We start from the raw sequence: 24,350 nt of genomic DNA, 5'->3' as shown, positions 1-24,350 counted from the left end.
GAGAGAGAACGTGTGCTGTCTCATCTGTTGGTTCACTCTCCAAGTGCCCTTGATGGCCAAGGGCTGTACCAGGCTGAAACTGGAAACTGGGAACTCAATCCAGATCTCCCATGTAGGTGATAGGAACCCAATAACTTGAGCCATCACCACTGCCTCCCAAGGAGTCCATTAGCAGGAAGCTGGAGTCTGGAGCCAGAGCCGAAATTTGAAGATACTCCAGTGTGGGATGCAGGAGTGACTGCTAGAGGCCAAACGCCTACCCCTCAAAAATATTTTTATGCCAAAACAAACTATAAATTCACCTTTTAATCCCTTTCCCATAAAGTTTTTTTATATCTTCTTGTACAGTAAGATCAGTATATATGGGGCTGGCACTGTGGCGTAGAGGGTAAAGCCACTGCCTGTATCGCCAGCATCCCATATGGGCACTAGTTCAAGTCCCGGTTGCTCCACTTCCAATTCAGCTCTCTGCTAATGCACCAGGAAAGCAGCAGAGGATAGTTAAGTACTTGGCCCCTGCTCCCTTTTGGGTGACTCAGAAGAAACTCCTTGTACCTAGCTCCTAGCTCTGGGCTCCTGGCTTCAGCCTGGCCAAGCCCTGGCTGTTGGTGGCCATTTGGGGAGTGAACCAGTGGATGGAAGATCGATCTCTCTGTCTCTGCGTCTGTCTCTCTCTGCCTCTGTCTCTCTCTGCCTCTGTCTCTCTCTCTGTAACCTTTTCAAATAAAAAAGTAAATCTTAAAAAAAAAAAAAAAAAGGAAGAAGTACTTAGAATAACTGGCTTCTTTGTACAAACACTGCTGCCTATGGATCTGAGTTTTACTGACAGTATCTGGCTTTTCTCATCTCTCAGGTTGTTTTGTGGCCCCCAGAAGGTAACCACTCTCTCCCTGTATTGTCAGTGTCCTTGATTGTACTTCTCTTTATGCATTGAAACTTGAAGACTGTCTGGTCACTAGACCATTTGTAAATCCTAAGTGATTGCTTGGGTACCTCTTTTAAATGTGCCAGAAAGAGGAATAGCTCCTTGCCCTCATAGTAGCAGTAAACTTTTTTTTTTTTTTTTTTTTTTAAGATTTCTGTTATTTATTTGAAAGGCAGAGTGACAGAGAGAGGGAGACACAGAGGGATGAAAGAGATCTTCCATCTGCTGGTTCACTCCCCAAATGGCTGTGATGGCTAGGGCTGGGCCAAGCTGAAGCCAGTAACCTGGAACTCCATCTGGGTCTTCAACATCAGCAGGGGCCCAAGAACTTGGGCCATTTTCCACTGCTTTCTCAGGCACATTAGCAGGGAACTGGATTAGAAGCAGAGCTGGAAAAACGTGCCATGGGACTCCAAATCCCATTAAGTTGGCAGGTACCAATGCCACCTTACTAGCTAAAGTGATCAGTTTAAGTTCATAACTGATCATAAAGATAGGAATAAGTGTCAAAGGGATCACATAAATAAGACCAAGTGTCTGCTAATAATAATTGATAGAATTAAAAAGGAGAAAACGATCCAACATGGGAAGCAGGCCACACAGCAGACTCATAGAATGGCAAATGCCCTAAAAAGCACTCTGACCTCAGAATCAGCCCTTAAGGCATTTGGATCTGGCTAAAAAGCCCGTGAGAGCATTTCAGGCATGGAAAGCCAAGGCACTGTGGCAAAAAATGACCTACATGAAAGATCTCTGAGTAAGATCCCAGTGGAAAGAAGGAACCATCAAAGAAGGAGGTACCTTTCTCTGACGGGAGGAAAGAACTTCCACTTTGATTATGGCCCTAACTAAATACTGACGGAATATGTGGACTCAAGAGGCTTCCATAACCTTGGCAGCTCATGACAAGAGCCTTGAGTGATCACTGATGTCATAAATAAGAGTGTCAAAATCTTTATTTAGTATAGAGTTGATCTTCTGTATATAAAAATAATTGAAAGTGAATCTTAATGAAGAATGGGATGGGAGAGGGAGTAAGAGATGGCATGGTGTGGGGGTGGGAGGGCAGGTATGGGGGAAAGAAATGCTGTAATTCAAAAGTTGTACCTATGAAATTTATATTTATTAAATGAAAGCTTTCTGTTAAAAAAAAGCAGCAGCAGCAGAGCTGGGGCTCCAGTGGCACTTCAGTATAGGATGCTTGCATCACAGGCGGTGTTAACCCACTGCAGCACAACACGGGCCCCAGTAGTAAGCTCTTAATTCAGCGAGGCATGAGGAATGAAATAGATTGTCTTAACAGCTACTTATTAAACCTCATTTTAGCAGATTATTGTCTTCTCCTTCAGTCTGTTGCAAGCTTGTTACTTCAGCTTGTTCACTTGTGTTGTCTTTAGGTAAGACATTTGGCAAAACTCAGAACCATCAAAAGATGAACATTTTCTTGTCTTCAAAGAACCTGAAATATAACAGAGATGAGAAAAGGGACTTGCATGTGCAATATAACACACACACACACTCTCAGTTTTAAAGTGGATTCCAGGCTGATGTAAGAGATAATTAAGGAGAGCTTGAAGAGATTTCAGGAGATTGGTAAAGTTTTCATAGAATTAACATTTCAAAGACCCTGAAAGATAGGATTTCAGCCCCCTTATTTCTGTGTTGCCACTACACTAAAAATGATATAAAAGAGATGTCTGAAACTGGTGCCAGGAAGCCGGAGAAAGAGAAACACTTGGATAATATATGGGTTGGGAGATGGAGCCCACAACTGGAGAGTTCTTTTTCCTGTGTATTTTTATTCCAGCTATACATTCACATCTTTTTATTCATTTATCAAATATCTATTGAAAAGTGTGTTCTAGGCACTGCTGTAGAGACTTAGTATAGCAGAGACCGGCCCAGCCACTATGGAGCTTCTACGCTAGCAGGGGAGAGACGTGGAGCAATAGACACGTCTTATTGTACGTGTAAAGGTAGAAGCGGGTCTAGCAGAGCCAAGTAAGGAGGATAGGAGGTGGTGGGGGTGAGGGTCAGGGAATGCAACTTAAATAGGATGCTCAGTATAAGCCTCACTGAAAAACCGTTGGTATTGACAGAGCCTTGTAGAAACCTGGGATAAGAACATTTTAGGGAGAGCCAGTATGAACTTCCTGAAGTAAGAGTTTACCTGCTGTGTTTGATAAGTAGCAGGGAAGCCAACACGTTGAGACAGAGTGAAGGAGTGGGGAAAACAGCAGAAGGGAAATCTAAGTTATATGGGGCAGGGAGCATTCGGTCCTGAAGCTCCTACTGTAAAGTGCGCAGTCATTAGAGACTATTGGTCAGAGGAGTGACATGATCTGACCTGTTTTAAAAGGATCTGTCTGTCTGCCAAGCTGAGGATGGCTGATGGGAGTGGGGCTGCCAAGGATAGTGATGGGAATAACCAGTAGAAGTGTTTCATAATACAGGGGAGTGGTGGTGACATGAACCAAGGGAGTAGGAGTTGGATTCCAGATATATTTTGAAGGTAAACCATTGGGATTTCCTGAAGATGGCCAAAGAGCTGGGTGGGATGGTAGTTAGTTTCAGATGTCTCTTAAATGTCTAGTAGAGATGCTGAATAAATAGTTCACATTTCTTGGTTCTAGAGAAGGGTAGACTGGGCATAACATTCCAAGCTTTGATAGCATGTAGATAGTAATTAAAGCATAAGATCACCCGGCAAGAATAGCTAGTCAGGGGCAGGGTGCTCAGGACTGAGCCCTACGGCATTCCGATGTTTAGAAGTCAAGGTGAAGTACCAAAAGGGAGAGAGGGAGTACAGTGTAATGGGAGGAACACCAAGAGAGGTGTTGGTTTTTTTTTTAAGGTTTATTTATTTATTTGAAAGTCAGAGTTACACAGAGAGAAGAGAGGCAGAGAGAGAGAGAGGTCTTACATCCACTGGTTCACTCCACAATTTGCCACAATGGCTGGAGCTGTGCCAATCCAAAGCCAGGAGCTTCTTCCGGGTCTCCCACGTGGGTGCAGGGGCCCAAAGACTTGGACCATCTTTTACTGCTTTCCCAGGCCATAGCAGGGAGCTGGATTGGAAGTGGAGCAGCCGGGGCTCAAACAAGCACCCACATGGGATGCCAGCACTTCAGGCCAGGGTGTTAACCCACTGTGCCACAGTGCCGGCCCCGAAAGTTGTTTCTGCAAGAAAGCAAATGAAGGAAGGTGTCAGAGAGGAGACAACTGTGTCAAATCTTAAAGACTGAATCAACCACTGGCTTCTTTGGTGAATATCATGTTATCCATGCTAAATTTTTCCAAGCCCAATTCTTAATGTTTTATGAAAGGACTAAGTAATTATAGACATTTGCTATCTATTATATAATTTCAATAACTATTGTTACTTGATTTTTCAACTTTTTCTCTCTTTTTAAAGATTTATTTATTTGGAAGGCAGAATTACAGAGGGCCAGAGGCAGAGAGGGAGAGAGAAGTCTTCCATCCGCTGGTTCACTCCCCAAATGGCCGTAACATCCGGACCTGGGCTGATCCAAAGCCAGGAGCCAGGAGCTTCTTCCAGGTCTCCCACACAGGTGCAGGGGCCCAAGCACTTGGGCCATCCTCTACTGCTTTCCCAGGCCATAACAGAGAGCTGGATCAGAAGTGGAGCAGCCAGGACTAGAACCAGCACCTATATGGGATGCTGGCACTGTAGGCAGTGGCTTTTACCTGCTATGCCACAGCACCGTCTACATCAACTCTTTCTCTTTAAAGTAGTACTGCCTCTTCTAAGTATTTGCTCACAGTCTTGCCAGTATATTTTGTGGGATGTTTTTATATGAAAGGCAGAGTTACAGAGAAAGTGGGAGGAGGAGACAGAGAGATATCTTCCATCCACCGGTTTATACCCCAGTTGGCCACAACAGCTGGGGTTGGGCCAGGCTGAAGCGAGGAGCCTGGAACTCCATCTAGGCCTCCCACATAGGCATATGGATTCCAGGGATCCAAGAACTTAGGCCATCCTCCACTGCTTCCCCGGGTGCATTAGCAGGGAGCAAGATCCAAAGTGGAACAACTGGGACTTGAACCGGCTCTTAAATGGGATACTGGTGCCCCATGTGGTGATTTAACCTACTGCACCACAATACTGGGCCCTGCAGAATTTTTTTGATACCCTAGTCTAGAGCTGCCAGATGAGGTTTTTCCATGAAGTGCTGAATACCAAAAATCTATCCCTTGGGGCCAGCACTATGGCATAGAAGATTAAGCCATCACTTGCAGTGCCTGCATCCCATATGGTGTTGGTTTGAGTCCCTGCTGTTTCACTTCCAATATAGCTCCCTGATAATGCACCTGGGAAAGCAGCAGAAGATGATCCAAGTCCTTGGGCCCCTGCCAACCAGATGGGAGACCTGGAAGAAGCTCCTGACTCCTGGCTTCAGCCTGGCTCATCCAGGGCTATTGTGGCCAATTCGGGGAGTGAACTAGCAGATGGAAGATTACTCTTTCTCTCTCTGCTTTTCAAATAAATCTTTTAAAACAAAACAAAAACTTGTCCCTTAACCTGAATATAGAGACTTTGAATACTGCTCTTAACAGTGTTCTTCAGTGATTTCCGTTTAACAGTTGTTTGTCAGGACCTTCGTGTATGTGTGGCTGTGTTCTTATCATCTTGGATGTCAACATTTGAATCTTGGAGGGTCACGGTTGTTGCTGTCTTCTTGAGAGCCAGTGCTTTATTGCTTGGTAATGCAAATGTTGTCTCCTGTTTTCTTGGTTTCCTGTCTGTGTCATTGCCTTCCAGTCAGCTGGTCTCTTGTCCTTGTCCTGGTTCCTCACTGCTGCTTTCGCCCTTTGCTTTGCCTAATCTCAGCATTTTCCAGGACTTCTTCCTGGTCTCACAGAGGTGTTTGTCCCACAGGTAAGTTAATGGGTTACCGAGAGAGGAGAAAAATCCCAAGACTCTGGCTCTGTGTTTGGGGTTGATTTCAGTGCAGTCCACTGAGATGTCCTGTTGTATAGTCCCAAGTGCCATTGAGAACCACTTCCTGGCATGATTGATAGGTTGCTGCTGGCCTGAGGCATCCGGAAATCCTGAGCAGACTGCATTTAGCTTTTTGAGCCAAAAGCATAGTCATTCTTGGAGGGCTTTGTGTAGTGAATGAAATTGGCAAGTAAGAAGTGACTGAAGTTGACTAGAAATGTGAGTTGTGTTCTGACCTTTAGGAGATTAAACCCCTGGCTGCATGTCATGAAAAGAAGAACCTAAGTGGAGAAGGAGAGGGAGAGGGAAAATTAGGACCTTCAGGCTCAGCTCCTTGTCTTCCCTGGAGCTCATACTGGGCCTTGGTCTCTTAGGAAGGTCTTTAGCTAAGTGCTTTCTGAGTTTCCTGGGATCCTGGGGTCATCTGAGGAGTGAGTCACTGATGCTGGAATTCTAGGAGATGAACTGCTCTAGTTTTCTGAGGTCTTACAATAGAACAGGTAAGGGGATTTACATAGCCTTCTGTATCTCCCTAGCACCTCTTCTAAAACAAAGATAGATGAGAAATTTTGACTTCCAAGTGAAGCCTACAAAGAAGTGTCAGCATTTTCGGGGCAGACGGCCCAGAGACACGACTGTTGGCTTGCACAGAGCTGTATAGACAGTAGTAGCTCAAGGATGAGTCATAGCCTTTTTCCTGGGAATGTGCTGTTTTATTCATTGGTACCATTGCTAATGAGTATGTGGTGACTCAGCTCAACACACAAGGAGTAAGAGGTCCTCACCCACAGCCCTAGAGAGAGCCCTGAAAGGAGATTATGTAAATCAGATATTTCTTGGGAAAAAAATATCCCCTGCCTAATCCTTTCCAGTTGGTCCTGCTGTTGACCAGCAGCCTGTGTGGTGGAGGACAGGATACTGATACCAGCATCTTAATTTTAGCCATTTCAGATTAAAGCAGAAGCTATCTGGTTTACACAGATCTTCATGGCTAATAAAAATGTGTTCTCAAAAAGTCACTGTAGCGAAGCTCTGTAGCAACAGCTGTGTCCAATCATCTGAACCTGGAAACCAGGAAAGAGCTGATAGAGAACTTCCCTGAAGCCCATTCACTGCCATGCTTCTGTGTACACAGCCTTGTTACCTCAACAGATGGCACAATATTTCTTTCTATACCTGTCTGCACCATCAATCTCTTGTCTCTATTGCCTTAGTCCTCTTTTTCTGACTTCCTAGGTACCAGTTTGGGTGGGAAGAAGGAGAAAAAACCTTATATTAAAATTGCTGCCAAGAAGAGGAGTCAGATGAGGTCACAGTTCAGTGGAGGAGTAATGGAAACAGTCTTCCGTGGTCTGAATTTGTAGGCATTGATACCCTTCAATTATTCTTTGGATCTGAAAGTTATTATAATTGTATTCCAAGTAACATTTGACAGAAAGATTGGTTTGCTTGATAATACTAGTGATGTGGTAGCTGATTGTTTTTAAGATATGAAACCTTCTATTGGTTCTCCTGATGTTACTTATTGTTACTCCTGGAACACTAGTCATTCAGTATGTACTTACTGTATACCTGCTATATTTTATGCATTGCCACTACCCACCCCACCGCCACTCCAGGTATGCCAGTGTAAATAAAGCAAATCAAGTTCTATAAAGTTTGTGCTCAGCACACCATTGGAAGGAGTTAACCCCATCCATAGCCCCTTTAACTGAGGAATTCAAAAGTAAACCAACCAACCTATTTGGTAGAAGCCAGAAAGATTTAGAGATCGGTTTTAGGCTTTGGACTCCATTCCTATTCAAATCCTGATACAACTTGAAGCTTATTAGGCATTGTAGCCAGACTGGTTCAAAACCTGATTCTGATGTTCACTGGCTGCATGACCAGGGATAAAGCACGTAAATTCTCTGAGTCACTTAAAAAAAACTTTTTTTTGGAAGCACTGGGATTAAGAGAGATTGGTACTAGGTTTAGCTCAGCTTCTTTGCTAGTGACTACATTGAGAGAGAAGGAGTAGGAATAGGATGTTAGAAAAGCATAATTCAGAGGAGACTATGCACAGGAATGCTGCTTGTCAAATCAACTTCATCTGGAAAAGAAATAAACCCTAAAGAACACCTTGAGTGTGGTTGAGATCCCTCCATGGGTCAACTATTTTAGGTTCCTTAGATTCTCTCCTCCTAATTCTCTCAAGTTTATTTTTTTATTTTGGCTAGGCCCAGGTCACCTGCCCTCACCCCACTGCACCCTGGGAACACAGTGCACTCAGATTAAGGTTCCCACTGAAGCCATTCACCTCAGTGCTTTCCTGATCCTGGTCTCCATTAAAAACCTGCCAGTCCTATACCCTAGTCACTCTCTGATGTGTTTTAAATAGTTTTAAATATGCTGTCCGTCCTGGACAATTTAAATATTAATAAAGACAAGTATGGGAAAAAATTTAGGCAAGGGACGTTTTGTTACCCACCAGATAGAGTAAGTACCTGGGATCTGGCTAAATTGGTACCACCAAGGAGCAGGTCAGTGCAGTTCCGAAACCTTTAGTGATGATAGAGATGTATGTGGGGCCGGTGCTGTGGCACAGTGTTAAAGCCCAGCTGCAGCGCCAGCATCCCATGTGGGTGCTGGTTCAAGTCCCAGCTCCTCTACTTCTGGTCCAGCTCTCTGCTAATGTGCCTGGGAAAGCGGCAGAGGACGGCCAGGTCCTTGGGCCCCTGCACCCACATGAGAGACCCAGAAGAAGCTCCTTGTTCCTGGCTTCAGATTGGCTCAGCCCCCAGCCACTGCAGCCATTTGGAGAGTGAACTAGCAGATGGAAGGCCTCTCTATATATCTCTGTCTTTCAAATAAATAAAATAAATCGTTATTTAAAAAGAGAGATGTATGCAGGGTTCGTAGACAATGTGATTAGGAGAAAAATATACATGGATTTCAAAAATTTCTTGCACCAAACTAACCATCTTTGAATTCCATTTTCTCGTGAAGGTTTTGGAGTATACTTATTTACTTGACGATATATATACATATACCCTTATATGTGGCAATAAAGAGGGATATCTTCTTGCTGTGCCAGGGACCCAAGTGATTCTGGGGAAAGTAGGCTGTAGTCATTGTCCCACATGGAGACACGAACACTGTTGAGAATGAAAGTTTGAGCAGGGTGGGTTGGGAGTCGGATGGGGGCATGTGGAGCAGGAACTGTGCTGCATGACGCCGTGTGCCCCAGGGTGCCGTGATTCCCTGATTAAGTAGCCGAGCCTCATCTGTGTCGGGGGGCAGCACCCTCTGCCTGTTGGCCAGGGCCCAAGTTGTTGATGAAGTGGCTACAGGTGACCATTCCCAGTAGAGAAGAATCTCGAGTTTACCCCAGACTTATAAATGACAGCATCTTTGTCTGTGTTGTTCTAAGTTCCAGGCCTCTGGTACTCTTGTCACTCACCGAAGAGGACAGCCTACAGGATGGTCCTTTCCCGCAGTGGCCACTTTAATCCGTATTTGATGTTTTTAAAGCCCATCCCCAAAGTCAGGTTCTTAATACTTGGGCCCTGCTTATTATGAAGGCGATCCAAGTCTTGACCATTAGTTTTGCCTGCCATAGAGGGCAAGAGGTGGATTCCCTCCATTCTTTTCCCAGAGGGGTTTGTTTTGTTTTTCTGCTATCTTCATCATAAAACTTGAGGACAAGTGGTTCAAAGACTTTTTGTGAATGCTTTTCAGTCATGATGTGCCTCTGGCTCTGCATGTCCCTGGCTCAGCCGCCTACCTACTCCCAAGCAATTCTGTCGCATTTTGCTTGTGATTGGCCTTTTCCAAGGGAGCACTTTGCTTCTAACTTGGAGATCAAAAATCTAAGAAATGTTTTAAGTGCCCGTGGTTTCACTGACAATGGACTTGTAGCAGGTGGGTGAGGGCAGTGCTCACAGGCTACGCAGAGGCTCTTGGGATGAGCACGTGTGCTGACAGGTGTCCCGTCCCTCTTTCCATGACAACTTTATCTGTAAGATGCCGCGTTCTGCTGCTGGTGTAGTTAATGAGAAACCTCGGCTCCCATGCCAGCTGTTCATCTGCCATAACTGGAACCTGTTTACTTTCATCCATTTCATTGTTTGATTTTTGTTTCCTTCTGTCTTCCCAGGTGGCATTGGTAGGGTGGTCAACGGAGCCTTCATGGTGCTGAAAGGGCATCGGTCTATTGTTAACCAGGTTCGCTTTAATCCCCACACCTACATGATCTGCTCTTCCGGTGTAGAAAAGATTATCAAGGTGAGGCATCTTCCCTTTCTGTCCTTTTAGAGAAATTACTATAATTCCTGTTAGAGGAAACCAGAATGATGTATATAGGGCCCAATAGTTAAACATGCTTAAAGGCCTTCAAAACTCAATAATTTTGACATATTGCAAAATATTGGAAAGTTTACACTAAAAAGTGATTTAAAACTTTATTTTTAGAACCTTTTTTAATGTTTATTTATTTTCATGTATTTGGAAGGCAGATCAAAAGGGAGTGGGAGAGAGAAAAACAAAGAGTAAGAGATGTCTTCCATCCACTGGTTTATTCTCCAAGGTGCCTGCAACAGGCTAGGCCAAAGCCAGGAGCCAGGAACTCTACCGGTCTCCCACATAGGTGGCAAGGGCCCAGCTGCCTCCCAGGGTACACTCGCAGGAAGCTGGATTGGAAGCAGTGACAGGACTCAAACCAGAACCCTGCTATGGGATGAGCACATCCCAAACAGTGGTTTAACCCACTGTACCATAATACCTGCCCAGAAGCATTTTAAAGCTAGTCACTAGGCTTTGACAGTATCTTGTAGACACTCACAGGCCATTACATTTTCGGTGACCTTTTTATTTTTTTTAATTTCCTTATTTATTTATTTATTTGAAAGGCAGAGTGGCAAAGAGAGCTAGTTCAGTCCCCAATTGCCTGCAATAGCCAGGACTGAGCCAGTAAGAAGCCAGGAGCTAGAAATTCCAGCCAGGTCTCCCTCATGGATAGCAGAACCCAGGTACTTGGGCCATCACTGCTGCCTTGCAGGCACATCAGCAGGAAGCTGAAAGAGGAGCAGCCAGGACTTGAACTATGCACTCTGATATGGGATGTGGGTATCTCAGCATTTCAAGTGGTAGCTTAACCTGCTGTGCCATGACACCTGTCCCCAGCCTTTGATTTTGTGTATGATCAGTTCTTCATTCCTAACTCTCTGAAAGTTAGGAAAGCCACCATCTTCTCACTCATTCAGCATGCGTTTTTTGCATTCATTGCTGTCCTAATATGGCCCAGGTATAATTAAGTGTTTGTCAGAACTATAACCCTAAATTATCTGAGGGTCTATCAAACAGCTTGTGGTTCTGATTGAGGCTACTCGGGTGTGAATACTAAATACTTAAGTCAGTTGCTTTTTGGGTGAATGAACTCATTTCTGCTGAGCAGTATTGTTATAGCTGCAATGGATAGACCCAGACAGGCCCATGTTTACAAAAGGATAGCTCACTGCCCACCATTCCCATTCCCATTGCAAGAAACCCTTTCTTCACATGTGAGGAAGTGAGGGTTAAGGGCCAATGATGAATTCTTAAGGATAGATGATATTCTCCCCAAACATTAAAATTCCCCAATTTTTTTCCTTTTCATTTATTAAAATATTTGAAAGGCAGAGCAAGAGAGAGAGGGAGAGACAGACATCTTCCATCCTCTGGTTCACTCGCCAAATGGCTGCAATGGCCAGGGGTGGGCCAGGCCAAAGCCAGAAACCAAAAGCTTCTTACAGGTCTCCCACATGACTGACAGGGACCCAAGCACTTGGGGCCATCTTTTTGCTGCCTTTCCAGGCACATTGACTGGAAGTTGGATTGGAAGCGGAGCAGCCAGGCCTCAAAAGGCACTCTGATACGTATGCCAGAGTCGCCAGCAGCAGCTTAACTCACTGTACCACAACTCTTAAATGTCTTAAAATGACATATTGAGGGGCCAGCGCTGTAACACAGCAGGTTTATGCCCTGGCCTGAAGCGCCGGCATCCCATATGGACGCCAGTTTGAGACCCGGCTGCTCCACTTCCCATCCAGCTCTCTGCTATGGCCTGGGAAAGCAATAAAAGATGGCCCAAGTCCTTGGATCCCTGCACCCATGTGGGAGATGCAGAGGAAGCTCCTGGCTCCTGGCTTTGGATCGGTGCAGCTCCGGCCATTGCGGCCAATTGGGAAGTGAACCAGCGGATGGAAGACACACCCCCACCCCCCACCCCCACCGCCTCTCCTCTCTCTGTGTAACTCTGACTTTCGAATAAATAAATCTTTTTTAAAAATAAAAGATAAGGACAATTTAAAATTAAATGACATATTGGGGCCGGTGCTGTGGCTCACTAGGTTAATCCTCTGCCTGTGGTACCAGGTTCTAGTCCCAGTTGCTCCTCTTCCAGTCCAGCTCTCTGCTGTGGCTTGGAAAGGCAGTGGAGGATGACCCAAGTGCTTGGGCCTTGTACCCGCATGGGAGACCAGGAGGAAACACCTGGCTTTGGATCGGCGTAGAACGCCAGCCATAGCGGCCATTTGGGAGGTGAACCAGCAGAAAAAAGAAAGACCTTTCTCTCTGTCTCTCTCACTGTCTAAGTCTGCCTGTCAAATAAAAAAAAAAAAAAAAAAAAATGACATATTGAAAACCTGAGAAAGGTTTCAAAGAAAAAGTAAAAATTGATTTTGTGACGAATTAGTAATTTTTTCTTTTGTTCTTTTTCACTATTCAGAATTAAATGAAGTTGTATTTGATGGCAGAGGGAAGCTATCAGAAATGTACTGTTGGTGTGTGGGTCGATATTTTCATTTGACTTTAGCCTAGCTTCCATTGTTTGGGCTTTTTCTGTTGTTCCTGTGGGTCAAGGCTGAATTTCATGGCTGCACATGTTTCCCCAGAGGGCTAGAATGAGAATTGCAGACCATTTTTTGCCAACATTTTCTTTTTACAGATTATATTTATTTATTTTTTAAAAGATTTATTTATTTATTTGAAAGAGTTACATAGAGGCAGAGGCAGAGAGAGAGAGAGATCTTCCATCTGCTGGTTCACTCCCCACATGGCGGCAACAGCCAGAGCTGGGCCGATCCAAAGCCGGGAGCTGGGAGCTTCCTCTGGGTCTCCCACTTGGGTGCAGGGGCCCAAGCACTTGGGCCATCTTCTACTGCTTTCCCAAGCCATAGCAGAGAGCTGGATGGGAAGTGGAGCAGCCGGGTCTCGAACCGGCATCCATATGGGATGCCGGCACTGCAGGCAGTGGCTTTACCCACTATGCCATCGCGCCGGCCCCTACAGAGGATATTTAAATGATAAATTAACTAAGGTCTCACAGTTAACTAGTGGTAAAGCTAAGCTAGAGCCCTGACCTTGGTCTTCCCAGTGTCCCACCATGTCTGCCATGCCAGTGCCCCTGCTGGACATGAGCGTCTCAGGTCCATCACTTGGGCAGTCACTGAAATGGCCCTTTGCCTTGCGTTGCTTTTCCTTCTCCCTTGGCCTCTGACTCATGGGTTGGCACTGTAACGTGTCCTCTCGGGGCCTGCTGACGTCATCCTCTCTGTGGGAGCTGTCTGCTTAGGCATCTCCTTTAGAAGAGAAAGCCCTGCTTGGCCATGCACTCAGGGATGCTTCTGGGCTAAATCTCCCCAATTATTGTTTAGGCAACTGAAGTCTTTACCCTAAAGGTCATAAGTTGGAAACTAGCCAGGTTCTCAGAGGAGAAAGAGAAGAAAATGTTTTCCCTGTGAGGTTATCCAGACTGAACTATGAGCTCACTGCTTGCAGGTTCCCATGGGATCTGAATCCTGCCCCACCAGGAGGCATATTTAGCCACTTGAAACCTGGAGTCTATACAAATGACCATAGTGACAGGCAAGGCGAAAAGCTCTGGCATGCTTCGCTTTGCTCTCAGTGCCATCCTCCAAGAATGTGCTCTCCTGGGAATGGTGTGGGGGTAAAGCATTTCAGGAAGGGAGGTGGGAAATGGATGAGACCGAGCGCGATGCTGGCCTCTTCTGTCTGCTGTGTGCCAGGCTTTGTGTCCAGAAGCAGCAAAGCCCAGGACGTGTTTAGAAAATCCACATGTTTGGCCAAAGTGAAAAGAACCAGAAGGGAAGACAAAGATACACGCTGGAAAGGGGAGCTGGAGATAGGCCCAGAGGGTCTTGGAAGCTGGACTAGGAAGTAGGGAAGCCCTTGGGTAGCAATCTAGTACCTTATCTGTGCAGTTTTTCTCAGTCGATGGACAATTTTCTAACTTCCTTATAACGAGGGCTGGCTTTGTGGCATAGAGGGTTAAGCTGCCACCTGCAGTGTCAGCATTCTCCGCCCAAGGTGCCAGCATCACATATGGGTGCAGGTGCAAGTCCTGGCTGCTCCACTTCCCATCCAGCTCCCTGCTGATGCATCTGGGATAGCAGTAGAAGATGCCCCAAGTCCTTGGGCCTCTGCACCCAGGTAGGAGACCCAGAAGAAGCTCCTGGCTCCTGGCTTTGGCCTGGCCCCAGCCCTGGCTGTTGTGGCCATTAGGAGGAGAGAATCAGCAGATAAAAGATTCTCTCTCTCTCTCTCTGGCTCTCTCACTCTCGTTCTACCTCTCCTCTCTCTCTGTTACTCTGCCTTTCAAATAAATATTTAAATAACAACCAGCAGGAAGAGGGTTGGGAGCCACAGGTATGCTGTGGTCACCTGTGTGGCTCAAACACCTATCACTTAATTGCTCCCCATTTTGCTAACTTTTGAACAAGAATTGAACTGCATCCTTTTTCTCACACCCCCTGGGGCTAAACGTTCTGCTGGGCTTGGAGAGAAAGCTGTCCTTCCTTCCTTTTGCTTTTCTTATGAACCTTGTTGCCCACGAGGAGGCATGTCTAGTCACGCTCAGCACGTAACAGGAAGTTGTTTTCATTGCTTCACTTCTGAGTTGCTGATTTTCAGAATAAAGGAATGAATAATTTCCCAAGTGCAATTGCTGTTTTAAGGATGAGGACCAAGGTAATAGGAACAGTCAGTACTTCTGGTGTCAGGGTCTCTGTGAGCGTAGGTCTAAAACTTTCTGGTTGGAACCAGCACTGTGGTGTAGCAGATAAAGCCAGCACCTACAGCACTGGCATCCATATGGGCACTGGTTTAAGTCCTGGCTGCTCCACTTCTAGTCCAGCTCCCTGCTAATGCACCTGGGAAAGCAGCAGAGAATGGCCCAAGTTCTTAAGCTCTAGCACCCATGTGGGAAACCTGGGTGAAGCTCCTGGCTCCTGGCTTCAGCCTGGCACAGCTTTGGACCCATTGCAGCTGTTTAAGGAGTGAACCTATAGATGGAAGTTGCCTCTCCGTGTGTCACTGCCTTTCAAATAAATCTTTAAAAAAAAAAAAAGCCTCTGGTTGAGTTATTGAGAAAGCACCACATGTGTTAGTGCTTTGGGCGGGGTGGTATATAGGCTGTCATTTCATCATTCTCATTCTGCAAGTGACAGACAGGGACTTGTTTTTTTTTTAAGATTTATTTATTTGAGAGGCAAAGTTACAGATAGAGAAATGGAGAGACAGAGAGGCCTGCCACCTACTGATTTTCCCCCCAAATGGCTGCAATGGCAAAAGCTGGGCCGATGTGAAACCAGGAGCCAGGAGCTTCTCCTGGGTCTCCCATGTGAGTGCAGGGGCCCAGGTACTTGAGCCACCTTCTACTGCTTTCCCAGGCCATAGCAGAGAGCTGGATCAGAAGTGAAGCAGCCCATATGTGATGCTGGCACCGCAGGTGGAGGCTTAACCTACTTTTCCATAGTACCAGCCCTAGACAGGGACTTTGAAGGGTGCAGTGATTTGCACAGGGCTGTGACGGGTGATGGACCTGGGGCTGCCACCTGCTCTGTCTGCTCCTGCAGCTTTGTACTTCCAGTCATTGAAGAGCGCAGATTTTGCCTGGGATCCAGTGTCGGATGAGACTCATCTAATTAGCTCTTTCGCCGAGGGAGCTGAGCTTCACCCCAGGTCACCAGCCAGCTAGGAATTGAGTGGGAACCACACTCAGCCCTGCCTCTCCACCGTCTGTTCCATTACTCCAGTCTTCAGGAATGAGCACCCTACCTCAGCCCAGTGCATTCCAGAGCCCGATGAAAGCTGACTTTCCCTGTTGCGATCCTCATTCCTCAAGTGGCAGTGTGGGAGGCTGGGTGGAGAGCGATCGAGCAGTCTTCAAAGTAGCTCTGAGCAGTTAGCAGCGTCTCACCACAAAGTCTGAGTCTCTGTGAAATACAAGTAGATCTGTCTTCATATTAAAGAGTGCAGTTAATAACATTTTACTAGTTTTAAACGTGGAGATGAAAGATTTGTTCAGAATTAAGAATAAAGTCCGAAAATGCCCAAGGGCTTTGCCTTTTTGGATCCCTCAACTTCTCTGAGCCACCGAACTCTTATTCCTTCAGACATCTATTTGCAGAGAGAGTCATTTGTAGTTTGAGTCTTGTGTTGGAGACCATGTCTCAGTGTTTCCCAAACACTGAGTCTCACAAAGAATTTGAGAATCCCTTTAGACAAACCTTTTATTTGCTGCTAACTATATTCCAGTGTTTCTGAAAAGGTGGCCCACCTACTTACTCACATCTCGAGTGCTTGTCAAAAATGCATAGTCAAGACAGGCATTTGGCACAGTGGTTAAGATGCCACTTGGAATGCCTGCATCCCTAGTGGTCCTGCCTGAATTTAGTCCTGGCTCCACTTGGAATTCCAGCTTCCTGCTAATACACACCCTGGGAGGCAGCAGGTGATGACTCAAGTACTTGGGTCCCTGCCACCTATGTGGGAAACCCAGATGGAGTTTGGGCTTCTGGTTTTGGTGGATTGGCCCACACTCACTTGTTGTGGGCATTTGGGGAGCAAAGCAGCGACTGGCAGATCTCTGACTCTTTCTGCCTTTCAAATAAGTTAAAAATAGATTTTTTGAAATGTTTTTAATGCACAGTCCTGGTACCTATCTAAGACTTACTAAGTCAGCTCTTGGCAGTCAGTCAGCACTGTAATTAGCCATTGTTCACCACCAGAATGTGGGAACCATTGTCTCCAACTCTGCAGGGTGAGACTAGGACACTGGAGAGGGAAGAGATCCGAGCAGTTGTGGGCGGGGAGTAACCTGAAGGAGTGACTCTGAGCTGGGAATAGTGGGGAGAAGCTGACTAGAAGGTCTCTTCAGCCCCTTTGACCTGGGGTACTTGAAAGAGCCACCTCCTCCAGGCATCACCTGGTAAAGCATGGCAGGCATGAGCCTCAGGGAAGTTCTCACAAGGAGGTGAATCTGCCCTCAGATACCTTTGGGAAAACAATGTCTCTGTCTTGGAGGAAGAAGAGGAGTGAAGGCCATTGTTTTCTGTTGGGTGCCATCTAAAGATAGACACCAGCCTGTCAGGCAGGCAGATCGCCTGGAAGTGCATGGAGTTGCCATGGCTACAGGCTGATGTAACTGAGACTCTCTGCTGCTCAGGACCAGCCTGGCACTCAGGTGGAGCTGATCGGTCTCATCTGCCATGACAGCTTAATTACCCTGAGCTTGGTTTTTGCATAACTTATCCAACTTATAAAGTTACGCCTTTGAATCAGGCCTGTGTTGAAGCGTTAGTTCTGCTGCTTTTTAGCTATGACCAAGGAGTAGAGGATGTCAAGGGCTGCAGTCACCACTCCAGGGACCATGTGTCTTACCTGTTCCCTCAGCTAACAGAGGAGCTGTGGAGCCAGCCAGGTACTCCCTGGTTAAGAGAAAGCAGTTCCCTGGGTAGCTGATGCTTGTATCCGCAGTATAGGCCCTTGGCTATTCTTATCACACTCCAGCAAGCAACTCCCATTAGTTAAAAATAGCAGTGTTGCAGTTGGGGGAAGTGGAGCTATAGGCTCAATATTAACTGTCACAGAGCACTGACTGCGGGTCTGTTTCCACCTCTCAGTGCACAGCCTCAGTCTGGTGGAAGTTTCTGACACTGTGGCCGATACCTTAAAGTCTTCCCCATCCCCTGAGGTTATGATCAATGGTGTCTGAACTGCTAAGAGAGGAGCTGGAGGGGAGGGAGCGTGTGGGGAGCCAGCCTGTGACCATCCTGGGCCTGGGGATGGGACTCTGGGATTCTGGCAGGAGGCTAAGACCATGTCCTAGACCACACTTTGTCCCTGCATCCGCCTCTGGAAGCCTCGGTTCTCCTGTGCAGCTCACATGATCCAGTCTTGGAAAGAATGTATTTTTAACAGCTGGTTGCCATCCTGGCTCAGCAGCAGGCAGGGTCTGGGAAGCTCGGCCTGGGCGCTCTACGTCACCATTAGCTGTAGGCTGCTTTCCCACCGTCCTCACTGCTGCTCTCTTCACCTTCCCTGCAGATCTGGAGCCCGTACAAGCAGCCGGGATGTACTGGAGACCTCGACGGTCGGATCGAGGATGACTCCCGCTGCCTCTACACCCACGAAGAGTACATCAGCCTCGTGCTGAACAGCGGGAGCGGCCTGTCGCATGACTATGCCAACCAGTCGGTCCAGGAGGACCCCCGCATGATGGCCTTCTTTGACTCCCTGGTGCGCCGAGAGATTGAGGGCTGGAGCTCCGACTCTGACAGCGACCTCAGCGAGAGCACCATCCTCCAGCTGCACGCCGGCGTCAGCGAGCGCTCAGGCTATACTGACTCCGAGTCCTCAGCCTCACTGCCCCGCTCCCCGCCCCCCACCGTGGACGAGTCTGCCGACAGCGCCTTCCACCTGGGGCCCCTGCGGGTCACCACCACAAACACGGTGGCATCCACTCCGCCGACGCCCACATGTGAGGATGCAGCCTCTCGCCAGCAGCGCCTGTCAGCCCTGCGGCGCTACCAGGACAAGCGCCTGCTGGCCCTCTCCAATGAGTCTGACTCTGAAGAGAACGCCTGTGAGGTGGAACTGGACACGGATCTCTTTCCCCGGCCCCGGTCACCCAGCCCCGAAGACGAGTCCAGCAGCTCCAGTAGCTCCAGCAGCTCGGAGGACGAGGAGGAGCTGAATGAGCGCCGCACCTCCACCCGGCAGCGGAATGCCATGCGGCGCCGGCAGAAGACGCCCAGGGAGGAGAGGCCCGGGGCCCCCGGCAAGCCTGCCAACACCTACATTGGAGAAGATAACTACGACTACCCCCAGATCAAGGTGGACGACCTGTCGTCCTCCCCTGCCTCTTCCCCCGAGCGGGATGCCAGCACCCTAGAGATCCAGCAGAGCCGCACCTCCCCAACTTCCGATGTGGAGTCGGTCGAGCGAAAGATTTACAAAGCTTACAAGTGGCTCCGCTACTCCTACATCTCCTACTCCAATAACAAAGACGGAGAGTCGTCCCTCGGGATGGGGGAGGCCGAAGAAGGGCGAGCAGGAACCAGCCACAAAGACAACCCAGCCCCCTCCTCGAGTAAGGACGCCTGTCTGCCCTCAGCCCTGGCCCCGAGGAACCAGGACCTGCCCCCTGAAGGCTGCAGCAGGGACGCCTATAAAGAAGGGACTTCGAGAAATCCCAGCAGTGGCCCAGGCCAGGAGCATGGCAACCGCCCGTGTGCAGATGCGCAGGAGGGCGCCTCGCAGGACGCTAGCAGCGCTGGTTCTCTAGAACATTCTTTTGAAACCAAGAAGCTCAACGGAAAGGCCCTTAGCAAGGCCCTGAGCAGCCGGGCCGAGGAGCCGCCCTCTCCTCCTGTCCCCAAGGCATCTGGCTCCACTCTCAACAGTGGGTCTGGCGGCTGTCCCAGGACCCAGTCTGATGACAGTGAGGAGAGGGGTCTCGACACCATCTGTGCCAACCACAACAATGGACGCTTGCACCCCCGCCCCCCTCACCCCCACAACAATGGGCAGAACTCTGGGGAGCTGGAGGCGGTGACCTGCTCTTCCCCAGGACATTCAGACGCTGACCATGATAACTCGTCCCTGGCAGGGACACTCGTACACAAAGATTGTTGCGGGTCTGAAATGGCCTGCGAGACCCCCAGTGCTGGAACGAGAGAGGACCCCACTGACCCCGCAGCCACAGACAGCGGCAGGGCTGTTCACGGCCACAGTGGCCTGAAAAGGCACCGAGTGGAGTTGGAAGATGCAGATTCAGAGAATTCCTCCTCAGAGAAGAAATTAAAAACATGATAAATACAAAGGGAAAACAAAAAGCTACAAAAAGTAGCCTTATTAAAAAAAAATTCTTGTTTAGTGAACACAGAGGAAAGGAAAAAAGTATTAAAGGCACATAAAACCAGGGCCTGAAATTTTGTGTCTGATGCTGCTCCCTTCTCTTCAACATTCTACACTGGGTCTGAGTGTCTAGCTGGCCACTGGCTTGTGCTTTGTTAAAAAAGGCAGAGGGGGGCGGGAAACCCAGGTGACTCCTTCCTAGTGAGATTTGCACATAGTGTACCTGTGCAGGTGGATGGACCTGTTCCTGTGCGTGTGCGCGCTGGCACGTGTGAGCTCAGTGCCCCGTGAGACCTTCCTTTAGGCGTCCTCCGAGAGGGACCTGCGGGTCTGCAGTTTTTGCCATTCCACGCTGTTGACGTGCCGCAGGTGTTCTGTCTTAGCACAGTGAGTGCCTGTGAAGGCCAGCTGTGCTGCCAGGGAGTTGTGGAAGGATGTGCAAAGGATGGAGAGGAGAGGCGAGGAGACCTGGCCCGCAGCCCATGGGCTGTGTTGGAGAGAAAGGCATGGCTCCTTTGTTAAGGAAGACTTCCGTGTTTTCTCTAAGTAACACATCTCCATTGAGCATTTAATGCGGACACACTACAAACAGCATGTTTAATGCTGATGAGAGGTTAGCGCTTAAGGTCAGATTCAAGAAAGTAAAGATCCCTGGTCAGGTTCGCTGCACAAAATTGAGCCATGCTGCAGCATGTACTGTATGGAGGGCATCAAATAGGACTAGTTGTGGATAACACGCTTTAACCAGTTAGGTGCTAGTTGCTAAGAGGCTCTCAGGAGGCCAGCAGGTGCTTCCTTGGCTCCGTGTGATGGAGTCTAGGCTTATTGGAAGAGGGGGAAAGACAGCTCTCAAGAGCTTTTGTGCTGAGACACTGCAGTGGGTGTTATGAAGAGTGTAGTGAAGACAGCATGTGCTACTGTATCCATTTCATTCAACCCAGCACCATTGGTCAGAGCTGTTGGGACTGGCGTCTTCCCTCGGGCTAGCGGGGACGAGAGGCGGCGGTATCCTGGCTGGATGTTGCTGGGCAGTCAGCATCGCTAAGTAACAAGAGGCTCTTACCGAGCTGGTCTGTTAGGAGGCAGAGGGGATGAGGAGAGGAGTCTCTGGCTTGAGACTCCTGGCTTCCAGAAGAGACCATTTGATGGAGGCAGATAAAGGTGAAGAGGGGGAGAAGCCAAGAGACGCAGCATTGCGGTGGTGGTTGTAGTCAGTTGCCAGTGAAGGGTTGTGCAAGATAAGAAGACCTAGGAATGACCAGATAGCTTGTCAGCATAGATGTCTGAAAGGGTGAAACCCTGGTGCAAAATGACGGAGAGGGAAAGAAGAACAGGGCAACTTCTTGAGCACAAAGATGCCAGATATCCATGAGTGTAGCTGGGATTGGCATAGGGAGATCCTGGTGCGAGGCTGTGGTGTCCCCAGTGGCCCAGCCTGCCTTTTAGGTAAGGCTCAGCCCTGGCGGGACTGGGACCTAGGCGGGCAGCCTGTCGAGGCTGGAGATTTGGAGGAAATCAGGCGCTGGGCGAGGGGTTACTTACACAACGAAGGTGGTCTGTGGAAGCCACAAGGAGACAGGAGACATCTTGCTCAGCTTTACAGAAGGGAAGATGTGCCTGGTATGTGTGCTGCGGCTGGGGTGTGACAATGCTGTTTGAGGAGAAGGCGGCAGAGTGTGATAGCAGTGAGGGTGTGGACAACTAACAGTGAACTCCTCCCAGGGAACGGGAAAGTGATTCTGTAACCAACGGTAGAATTACTTTTGGATTTGTAATGAAGATGGTTCTATGATTTGTCTTTGACTATTCACAGATAATTGTAAATTCTGGTTTTATAAGCCCAAGTCATTTTACATTTGCTTTTCCAAGATGTATTAAATTGGAATTTTTAACCCTTTATACACAAGAAAAGTTATAATCACTCACTGTGTGTTTCTCTTCCCCTCCGCAGTCAGTACACCTAGCCCCTGTTTTATTTCCTTTAAATCCCATCAGGTAGCCTCTTCTGACTGTGCTAAGGACCATCCTTACCTCCTCCTGGAGCAAAGGAGTAAAGCTCCCTGGAGAAGGAGCTGTCCGGTTACAGTTCCCAAGTGCAGAACTCGAGTTCAGTGGCTAGCTTCAGAAGCCAAGAGAGGTCCCTTTCAGCGAGAACACCTTCCATGGTTAGGAGAGACTCCCTTAGCAGCCCGGGGTCAGCTCACCAGGAGGGAGGCCCCGCAGGACCCCCAGGGACCGGCTGAGGAATGCGTGTTTCTGTCACCAGCCACCTGTGATTCCAGAGACCTTGTGCCTGCGGCTGTGGTCCTCGGAGCCTGGCAGGCTCCACCCCCAGGCTCCTTCTAGTAGGCTGGGTGTAGTTCATCTCCAGACTCTACCACGTTGAGTGTTTTCACCCACAGTGCAGATGGCACCGCGCAGAGTAAGAGCTCCCAGGATGTGGGAGCACCTCTGTTTCGCCCTGCATCCTGTGCATAAATGTTCTGTGGCAAGCCCGGATCCGGGGAACCGTTCCTCTCCGCTTTGTCTTCCACACGGTTTTGTGAGTGATTCTCAAGGACGGCAGATACAGGAGTTCCCTGAGTCATCAGCTCGGGGCAGCTGAAGTTTGCCGCTGAGCTCAGCTAAACAAGCCGGGCATCTCTTGTCCGTCTGCAAGGTGCCTTCCTCTGCCGAGGCCTTACTCCTCACCAGCCCCGCCCTGCCAGCCGGCAGAACTCCTTCTTCCCTGTGTATATGCAAATAAACCTGTTACTCGCTTCTCACGCCTTCCTCTTCTCTTCCAGGGAAGACTTGGTTGCCTAGACACCCCTCCTCCTTGCATTGTTTCCCGTTTTAATTCTTGCCTTGAGGAACCTTGGTTCAAAGCCATGCTGAAGACAGAAGACACAGGCTGCTACGCCACATCCCCGACAGCGCTTGCTGTCACTTCTGGGGGTTGGACAAAGGCCATCCTGGACAGCGGAGTGTAGGGTAGGAGCCATGTCTGCTTGGTCTCCTGCCCAGGCTTACCCATCACAAACACCACCACCCCCAACACACACACACACACACACAAACACACACGATGTTTTCCGATGATTCCAAATATGCAGTTGTTTTTCCTGCCCCATCTCAGGTATGAATTAAATACTTTTTTCTTCAAAAAAGCAAAACTCATATTCTGCCTCCTCCACTGAGATTTCTTGCCAAGCAAAAACTCCCATCAGGCAAGTGGGCGCTTCCACAGGGAGGCTGTCCCCTCAGCGGGGTGACACGTCAGGGTCGAAGCCCCAGGTGGGAAGCAGGGCTCCGGGGGCAGCAGCAGCAGGGTGGCTGGTGGCGGTTCACACGGCTGTGTGCCAGCCCCTGCTCAGCTGACCTTGAGCTCATGCTAGGATGAAATCAAGAGACTTCAAAATCACTTGAATTTCTTATAAAAAGAGTGCTTCTCACGTGCACTAGAAGAGAGCACGCAGGAAGGTCCCATCCATTGCATCCTGGCTGGTTTCATGGTCCGTGCACGGGTGGGAAGGTGCTTCCCAGGACGGACACTCAGAGGCCAAGCTCTGACTTGCCAGGGACAGGCAGGGGTTCCCAGATCCCGTTCACAACAGCGTCTGCTTGTGGCTGTGCACAAGGCTCTTGCCAGTGCTCATCCATGAGACGGTCACATCGTTGGGAAATGGGGCATTACTGAAGTTGGGAGATAACTCCTTTCTGGGGTCCAAAGTTACAAGCTCGTGGGCTGTTCCAGCTGAGGTGCAGAATGCTACCTTAGACAAGGGCTGCCTCTGCGTCTGCTACGCCTGCGAAAACCAGGGAGAGAAGGCTAGCCAGATGCTGACCCAGAATCCCTAGGCATTAAAGAAGTTCTTGTGGGCTAGGGAAGCTGGGAGGGAAGGGTTCAAGCAGACTCCCAGTGGCAAGAATGACACGGGAGGTGGGCTCATCGGCTTCCTGGGCCCACAGAAGCAGCGTTCAACACGCCACTGCACCGGTCTCCAAGACACTCGGTCACTAGGACTCAAAAAAATCCTCAAGTATGAGCCTTAGTAATAATGGAGGTTGGTTTGGGAATGTTCTTGGCAGACGCCGTTGTTAGAAGGTATAAACACCACGGGTGGGCTGGGGGCTGTTGTCTGATGAACACCAGCAGGCTTACACACGCACCTGAGACAGGTGAGTGAGGGTGGGGGTTGCTGACCACCGCAGGCCTTCATGGGCCAGCAATCTCCCTGCTGGACTGCCCACACACACTGGCTAGTGACAATACTTGGGGCCTCTGCCACCTCTTTTTTTCCT

At 48.5% G+C, this 24,350-nt stretch overlaps 1 protein-coding gene and 1 long non-coding RNA gene across 5 annotated transcripts in view; one reads left to right on the top strand and one right to left on the bottom strand.

Annotated features, from left to right (window-relative positions):
• DCAF5 (DDB1 and CUL4 associated factor 5) overlaps nt 1–21,977 on the top strand; it is a 106,849-nt gene extending 84,872 nt beyond the window's left edge. For all 4 annotated transcript variants that reach the window (XM_008271825.4, XM_051826322.2, XM_070065145.1 and 1 more), the window contains exons 8-9: nt 10,027–10,154; nt 18,255–21,977. In XM_008271825.4, the coding sequence (XP_008270047.1) occupies nt 10,027–10,154; nt 18,255–20,021 (1,895 nt within the window). In that variant the 3' untranslated portion in view covers nt 20,022–21,977. The remainder of the gene's footprint in view (nt 1–10,026; nt 10,155–18,254) is intronic.
• Nucleotides 1,732–16,136, bottom strand: LOC138847203 (uncharacterized). Its single transcript, XR_011384880.1, has 3 exons — nt 15,984–16,136; nt 3,849–4,105; nt 1,732–2,384 (listed from the first exon to the last, which is right to left on the bottom strand). It is a non-coding gene; the product is annotated as an uncharacterized lncRNA (long non-coding RNA).
• Nucleotides 21,978–24,350: the final 2,373 nt, after the last annotated feature.

This window comes from Oryctolagus cuniculus, chromosome 20 (assembly GCF_964237555.1).
Source record: "Oryctolagus cuniculus chromosome 20, mOryCun1.1, whole genome shotgun sequence".
NCBI classification, from domain to species: Eukaryota; Metazoa; Chordata; class Mammalia; order Lagomorpha; family Leporidae; genus Oryctolagus; species Oryctolagus cuniculus.
Note: the sequence above shows the minus strand (reverse complement) of the source record. Positions and strands in the feature narration are given on the sequence as shown.